Genomic DNA, 7,779 nt, shown 5'->3' on the forward strand with positions numbered 1-7,779 from the left:
AAAGAAAAAAGAAAAAAAAGAAACCAAAACCAAACGTGTGTTTCTCAGGTATGAGCAGAACTGAAATTGTAGTTAGACGGGGTGGGTTTAAACTGTAACTTCGAAATGAACCCCAAACACTTGCAATGGTTAAAGCATTAGTACCCTTTTTCAGAGTGCACTCTTTACTCCAAGTTGTTTTTTTTCCTGAAAATTCCACCTCCTAACTTCTGTCTTAAATGTTCAAGTAGCCTCTGAATAGTTGAAAACACGATGCCTTTATAAGTGAAGAGTCGTTGTAAGAGGGTACTGCTGTTTTAAGGTTAAAGCAAATGAATATTGTACCAAGATGAAACATAAATGATTTGTAGGATGTGTTTTGCTTGAAATACCTCAATAGTAGGACTTCAATTGTCTTACCATCACGTATATTGTACCTGAGAAACATTTTAAATTACTGGCCTTAAGTTTAATAATTAAGTACTTAGACATAAGTCGTAAGATGCTAAGTGTAGTCTTAAGTGTAATTAAGGGTGTGTGTGAAGGGAAGGGGGGTATCCTGACCTGCACCATCTCTCCTAAATGGCAACTCTGTTTGTTTAGGTGGAGGTGAAACGTGCAGAACCTCGTGATAGCAAAAGCCAAACTCCAGGGCCACCCGGTGCCAGTCAGTGGGGAAGCAGGATCATGCCAAGCGCTGCCAATGGCTGGGCAGGTCAGCCCCCTCCGACCTGGCAACAAGGTTATGGCCCTCAAGGTACTTCCTTAAATGTCTCAGGATGGCTGCTGGGAGAGAATCTCGTCTTTAAAGCCTTCTGGTAATCTGGTGTATCTGGCAAGTGTCAGAATTTCCAGCTTTATCCATGTTATTTCTGTGCTGGATTGTTGGTAGCAGAGCAAAAGCTCTGCGTGTCAGTCCTTTTTTCTTCTTCTTCCCCAAACACGTTGCTGGGTGGGACAGAAGGCAGTGGGCCAGAGCTCCAGGCTGTTCTGTTTGGTTCCACCTGTCCTGAAGTCAGACCAGCGTGCTTTGTGGTAATGTGGAGAAGGTGCTGAGGAAGCTGAGCAGCTCAAGCTGCAACTCCAGCTGTGGGAACGTGACCTGCATGAGACTCGGATGAAAACTCAGTTGAAATCCAGGTTTTCAAGGATGAGGCAGTTCCAGAGGAAGTTAGAAGTGAAATTTGAAAGGGATAAGAGAAAAACAGATGGCCTTGTCTCTGGATTTTATTGCTTAATGTAGCCTAGAAAAATAACAAGCAGCTCTGGGGCTAGCAGTGGTGCAGGAGAGCACTTACTGCTTATAATGGTCTTGATTGAGCTTGAACCCTCGAGGGCTGAGGGGAGCAGCCGTGTGTTTTGGGTTTGATGGCTGTAACCCCCTCAAGATTTTGAAGATGGGATAAATATGCTGAGTTCATCCAAAGACAGGTTTGATAACTTAGGGAGAAATGCAGCGGTATAATTGAGTTGCATTTGACAGAACAGATCTTGCTTTCTCTGGTAGATGAGAAATTTTCACCTGGGGGTTAAAGGAAGTAACAGTGCTTCATCTATTGCTACAATAGATGATACCTCAGTGGAGGGATTGCCTGTTTCCCCATGGTGCTTATTAACTTGAAAGCTGCAGCTGAGGCTTTGACATTCTGCACAGATGTGCTAATCTGCAACTGCACAAATTGAGAAACTCGATTAGTTTCAATGTGGTTATTTGTAGGGAAAATTATATCTGATCTACTGGAAAGATTAGTGTAAAACATGAATGCATTTATCTTTCTAAATGCTGCAGCGAATGGGGAAGATGGTGGCTTTACAGTTCAAAAACTTCAAAAATAAATAGGACGAAGCTGAAAATGTATTAAGTGTACTTTGGATGTGCAGTCTGCTGTGATTCTCAGTGTTTGGGTTTTTATACTGGTCCAGATTCTTGGTGTGCTCCATCCGATTCGAGCTCGAAGGCTCTGGGTGTTTCTCCATTATTTGCTGAATGATTCAGAGCCTTGTGAATTTTTCTTGGCCCATAAACTATAGATCCATAAGGGACGCTGGGAGGATATCCAGCCTATTCCAGAGCCTAGAGCAAGATTAGCTTTCTCTGAACGTGTCCTTTTTCATAGTATACAGCTGCAGTAAATTGCTTTTTCTGCTTTGTTTTAGGGATGTGGGTGCCAGCTGGACAGGCAATTGGTAAGTACATTACATGGGTCTGATCTTAACAGAAGAATCCTGAGTGGGGTGTGGTTTCTTGAAGAACCCACGGCGATTTGTGGATTTCTGTAATATTTAACAGCCTGCACGTTTAAAAGCTTGGTTTAATTTGACCTGAAGGAAGGAAGAAGACAGTATGCCTGTAACCAACCAGTAATGGGAGCTGACGTGCATCCTGATGTTGCCAACCACGTTAATTTGGTATCAAAGAATTACATTCTCCAATGCAATTACGTATGGTAGAGATACTTGGAGGAGGAATGCTAGCATTGCCCACAGTGAGAATTCAAGGAGGGCTGAGGCTGTATCTGAAACTGAACCCACAGCTTCACCCCCCCATCTACAGAATGCTGACTCAAACGGCAGCTTTTCCCTGTTGATCCACTTCAGCTCCTCGCTTCTTTTCATTTTCCAGGTGGATATGGACCACCTCCTCCAGGAAGAGGAGCTCCCCCACCACCTCCTCCGTTTGCCTCATATATTGTTTCTACACCTCCAGGAGGATTTCCACCTCCACAAGGATTCCCACAGGGCTACGGCACCCCTCCACCATTTAGTAAGTGCCCTGCAGCAGCCTGAGCACCAAACTCAGTCTTGAATTTTTGCTCATCTTTCTCTGGACTTCTTAAAAACTGTGTTTAGGTGGTTTTTTTTGTTTTTTTTTTTTGTGCCTAGGTTGTGTATTCCGAGTTATAATCAACCATAAGTCTTTGTCAGTTAGTTTGGTTACTTTTTTTTTTTTTGGTGATGTAATAGTTTACATTCTCCTGCTTAAAGCTGTGTTGCTAAACAGATTGAGGTTTATTGCATACCCCTATTACAACGTCTGTGAGAAAACTGAAGAGATTATTGCACAGTGGTGTGGGCTGGACGCAGGCTGGGATTTCTAGAGAAGCTTAAGGAATTAAGGTCACAAGTGACATTGGAAATGTAAATAGGATTAGAGCATTTGTGCCCTCAGGCCACCTCTTGAGAAGCCCAGTCACAAACTTGGTTTAAAAATGATGGAGAATACCACACAGCTATCCACAGTGCCTTGTTCTCCAGTGAAGAAACCACTTGCTTGGGAATTTTTTCCCCTCCTAAGATCTTGAGTAATAGGGTTTCCTCCTCGTATCCTTGCATGTGCACACAAGCATAGAGAATTTGTTGTCAAGTCCTGTTTTGTTACATTCTCTCTGCCGGTTGCTGACGTGGCTGTAGTCTTCCTTCAGGGTGAGATTTTTTGTGTTAGAAGGTAAGTTGCTGGGACCCTTTAGCTACAGCGGTGGCCTGAGATGGGTGTGAATTACTGCACGTCCAGCTACACCTAACAAACATTTTGACTTTAATAGTAGACTTGCAAGTATTTAGAGGGAGGAAGAAACAACTGTATTATACTCCAAAACGATGCAAGGAGTCAGAGCGGTGTTTACCTGTCATCACATATATTGCACTCTGCTCGTGTTTCAGCTTTTGGTTACGGTGCTCCTCCTCCTCCACCTGACCAGTTTGCCCCACCTGGAGTACCCCCTCCACCTGCCACTCCAGGGGCAGCACCACTAGCTTTTCCTCCACCACCACCGCCATCTCAGGCAACTCAGGACATGAGCAAACCCCCAACTGCTCAGCCAGAATTCCCTTACAGTCAATTTGGTAAGTAACTGCGTGTGAAATGAACTCAGCTCAATCCTTCCCCTTCCTGATTCTTCTTTTCTACTTGGGTGGAATGGCAGCATTGAGAAACTGCTTGGTGGCACTTCTCTCAAGGGTGGACGTGCCAGCTGCCAGCTCTCAAGTGCTCCTTAAGCCATCTGGTCTTCCAGCCAGCAGGAGTTCTCTTAACCAGCTCTGGCTGTTGTGTGTCTCCTGCAAGGTGGTCTTCAGAGATGTGTGCACTGATAGGATACGTCACTGATTTACACCGAGCCTGAACCTGTAGTTAAAACTTTTCTCTAATAGCTTCATGCAGCTCGTAGTCAGCTGTTTTGTCTAACTGATGTGAGAGGTTGGAGAAAGACTTGAGTAATATTGAGAGGCAAGGGTATTAAAATCCAGGCTGTGTGCTTTTTATTCCCATCCTTGTCCCTCTCCTGTCTGTCAGGAGTTGTGGTTCTGTCAGGAGCACGTAATGCTTCGACCACTGTTTGTGCTCTGCAAGCAGCTGTTGGAGGTAGCTGATAAAGACGCTGATAGAACATATTATCAGACAGTCAGATTGTTTTATCAAACAAAAAAAGACAGGCAGCCATTTGTGCTCCTGATTGAAGTCTCCCTGTCTGTGGAAACAGGGACTTCTCATACTGCTTTTCCACTCAGTCCCACCTCTGAGCAGCGTTGTCCCTAAGACCCATCTGTGCCATAGACATTTTTCTGAAGACATTGTAATTGGTCATTTTTACACTTCTGAGGTTGACTTTTTGCAGTCGCCTGTGGATTAAGATTACTGTCCCCAAGGGAGGATTAGCCTTCCAGGTGCACTGGTAAACAAGCAGGTATTCTCTTGTTGCTGAGCTTGAAAAGTTTGTTACAAACACAGTTGCTGTCGTAGAAAGCTTTGTCCTTGTGACTCAAGAGGAAGTGGGTTTTTTTTTGGTCTGCTGCAGCTTCTTTGCAGATCTTTGCTAAATAAAAGACAGAGGTATGTTTAATTTCTGTTCAGTGGGGTGCCATTATTGGTGATGTGTTGGAGGTCATGTATTCCAACGTGATGGAAAATTGGGAGGGTTCCTCTATTGGGTGTGCAGTACCACTTGCCTCTTGTGTATTCTAGGAAGTTTCTCAGCCTGAAGTCTGTTAGGAGCACAACTAGCAGAGGCAGAGGTATTTCCTGTGCTGCTGTACAACAGAATCATCCACCTGTTCATAAAGCTGCGTGCAATATCTTCTGAACTTCTTACCAAAGCTTCAGGTCTCGATGTGTTTGCGAGTTAGTTAGCAGCACTGCTGAACAGGGGGCAGTCTGGCTGATCTGCCTGTATTTACGTTAATGCATAAGGCTTATGGGCTTTAAGGAGGCACTGAGTTACCTAATCATTGTGGCATTTTCAGATTTGTCCCAGCGTGACAGCATCTTAAATGCTGTTATGTTTACAGCTGGGATGAATGTAAACACTGGTAAATTAAACACTAACTTGGGTGTGCCTCCCTCACCCTGCAGATTGATCTGTGTGCAGGGCTGCCTTGGGGTTTGTCGCCCTGCTCTCCTCATTTCTTGCTAGGGCTGGGTTCCTATTCTCAAGACCCTTCAGGCTACGTGCCAGTACTTTGTTTTCACTCTTATGGTCAGGCTGAGCAGTGAGAGACGTAGGTAGGTGGTTCCTGTTTACAACCCATGCTCTCCGTGTGTCTGCCTCGGGGAAATAAACCTGTGTTTCTTGCAGGGTCTCTTGTGAGGGGGTGGGGGGAACAGTATGGCTCAAATGTTTCCTTGTGCAAGTAGGGACAAAACAGATCTGTGTGTTCATTAGCTGGCTGAGGTAAAAGCTCGTGGCTGAGGTGATGATAAGTGATGCTGCTGACCACTTCCCAAGCTGCTGCACTGAAAGGCTTCATCCTGCATAACCCAACCGAGCTCAGCTTTCATAAGCAAGAGATGAAAACCATAATGGGTGGCACAGCTCATTTAGAAAGCAGAGCCTTCTGAAAGGGCAGGTGAGCTGCTGCTGCAAGCTGAGAGCTGCAGCAGGAGCAGAGGAAGTGAGAAAGGACAACGTGTACTAAAATGCCTGGCTGTTAGCTGTGTGCTGTGCCTTTGTGATAAACAAATGGAGAGCTGTGGTTTTCTCAGCCTGAATGCTGTACCACTGCACTGGATAGTGAGATTTTTCTGAGCCTCACCCCTTGGCAAACAATGGTGTTTTTGGTAGTCTGCTTATCTTTGTGTGGAGGAAGGAAAAAAAACAACCAAACCAGACTGGATTAGCGTTTTGAGTTAATAGAAGCCTTGTGGTAGACATGTTTTAAGTCTCATTAGTGGTAGCAAGTCCTGAGAGACGGGCAGAGCTTGAAATTGAAATGCTGAAGACATGCTAAGAGACTTTGTTTGGGATTAAGAGAGTTAAACCTGCTTTAAGCCTGCACAGGGAGAGGCAGAACTGCAGAAATACACTGAGTAATTAGGGTTCTTAATACCCTCTTTTATAGCAGAGGCTTACACTGATGCTGCTGTTATGATTAAGAGTTGTATTTAATTAAGGAAACTTTTATTACATTTCTTCATTTCTCAGTGTTCTTAATTAGCATCTTTTTGCTTCTCGTATTAGCAGCAAGGATTCCAGCAGTTCTTTCATCTTCACCCTTTCTCCCCGTCCCCAAATTCTGCCAGGTCTGAATCTTTCCTTTGGTGTGGATGCTGCTGCAGAGCAGGGGGTGCTGAGCCCTGCAGGCTGAGGAAGGACAGAGTGAATGTTAACTTGCAGTGTGCAGGATTAACACTGCTCTCAGGTTTAAAGCTGTGGTTGTTGCCTTTGGGGACGTGTGAGAGAAGGGCTGTGGAGTTATTGACTTATTGTTACTTACCTTTAGCTGAGCTAGAAGCGTTCTCCACCATCTGCAGCAGCACTGGGGGGGTGTGGGGGTCAGGCTTTAAAGTGGAACTTTGTTGTTTTGAACTTAAAACTGATGCGACACCAACAGGCTGACCTCTGAGTTTTGGGGGAATTGTGTCACTTCTCATGCTTTGGTTCTGTTATAAAGCTCAGGTACCAGAATAACTTCCTTGCTGCATCTTCAGCTCTGCTGCACCTGGCAGTGCTGGCTTTCAGCAAAACAAAACCAAAAACATAAATCCCCCCAGGATGACCCGACAGCCTACCAGCAGGGCTGCTTCATGTGTCTGAGCAGCAGTAATGTGACAGCTTTAGCTACTGGCCTGGGGAAGATGACCTCAGAAGTGAAACCTGCCATTTCTACGTACCTGCTCAGTTCTGCTCTTAACCTAGCTGCTCTGTATCATAAGGTGGAACACTTCAGGAACTGAAAGCAGCTGTGTATCTGAAGTTAGATGAGGTGTTTGTGTTGCAGGAACTGCATGGGGGGAAGGGAACGGCATCAGGTTTTGAATTTGCACCTCTGCTGCTCTGTTTGTGTGTGTGAACAATCCGGAAGCTTACCCTGCTGTCTCTTTCCCCTTCTCCCCAGGGTATGGACAAGACTTGAGTGGTTTTGGACAAGGTTTCTCTGATCCCAGCCAGCAGCCCCCTCCCTACGGAGGCCCCTCGGTGCAGCCATCCAGTGGTCCACCTGCAGGAGGAAGTGGTTTTGGACGAGGACAGAACCATAACGTGCAAGGATTCCACCCCTACAGGCGCTAGCGTGTGCTGGCAATCAGGGAATTCTGCCCACACGGGATGCCTGGCACCAGCAGGACCCAGGGATCCCAGACTTCTGAACTTGTGACAATCACATACTTGATGGAAGAAAAACCTAACAACATTTTTTTTTGGGGGGTGGGGGAGATGGCTTCTGAAGGCAAAGCTGTGGGTGTTTGGACTGCAGTTTTTAAATATTTTCCTTTCTCTAACCCATCAGCACAAATAAAGAAAATGTCACTGGTTCAAACTACAGGGTTTTAAAAATGTCTTCAGCTTTAATTCAAAACTTCAGGTTTCT

At 45.3% G+C, this 7,779-nt stretch overlaps 1 protein-coding gene across 5 annotated transcripts in view; it reads left to right on the forward strand.

Annotated features, from left to right (window-relative positions):
- Positions 1-7,731, forward strand: part of DAZAP1 (DAZ associated protein 1) — a 28,138-nt gene extending 20,407 nt beyond the window's left edge. For all 5 annotated transcript variants that reach the window (XM_031557139.1, XM_031557137.1, XM_031557138.1 and 2 more), the window contains 5 exons: positions 583-736; positions 2,137-2,166; positions 2,603-2,743; positions 3,640-3,822; positions 7,309-7,731. In XM_031557139.1, the coding sequence (XP_031412999.1) occupies positions 583-736; positions 2,137-2,166; positions 2,603-2,743; positions 3,640-3,822; positions 7,309-7,481 (681 nt within the window). In that variant the 3' untranslated portion in view covers positions 7,482-7,731. The remainder of the gene's footprint in view (positions 1-582; positions 737-2,136; positions 2,167-2,602; positions 2,744-3,639; positions 3,823-7,308) is intronic.
- The last annotated feature ends 48 nt before the right edge of the window (positions 7,732-7,779 follow it).

This window comes from Meleagris gallopavo, chromosome 30 (assembly GCF_000146605.3).
Source record: "Meleagris gallopavo isolate NT-WF06-2002-E0010 breed Aviagen turkey brand Nicholas breeding stock chromosome 30, Turkey_5.1, whole genome shotgun sequence".
Lineage (NCBI taxonomy): Eukaryota > Metazoa > Chordata > Aves > Galliformes > Phasianidae > Meleagris > Meleagris gallopavo.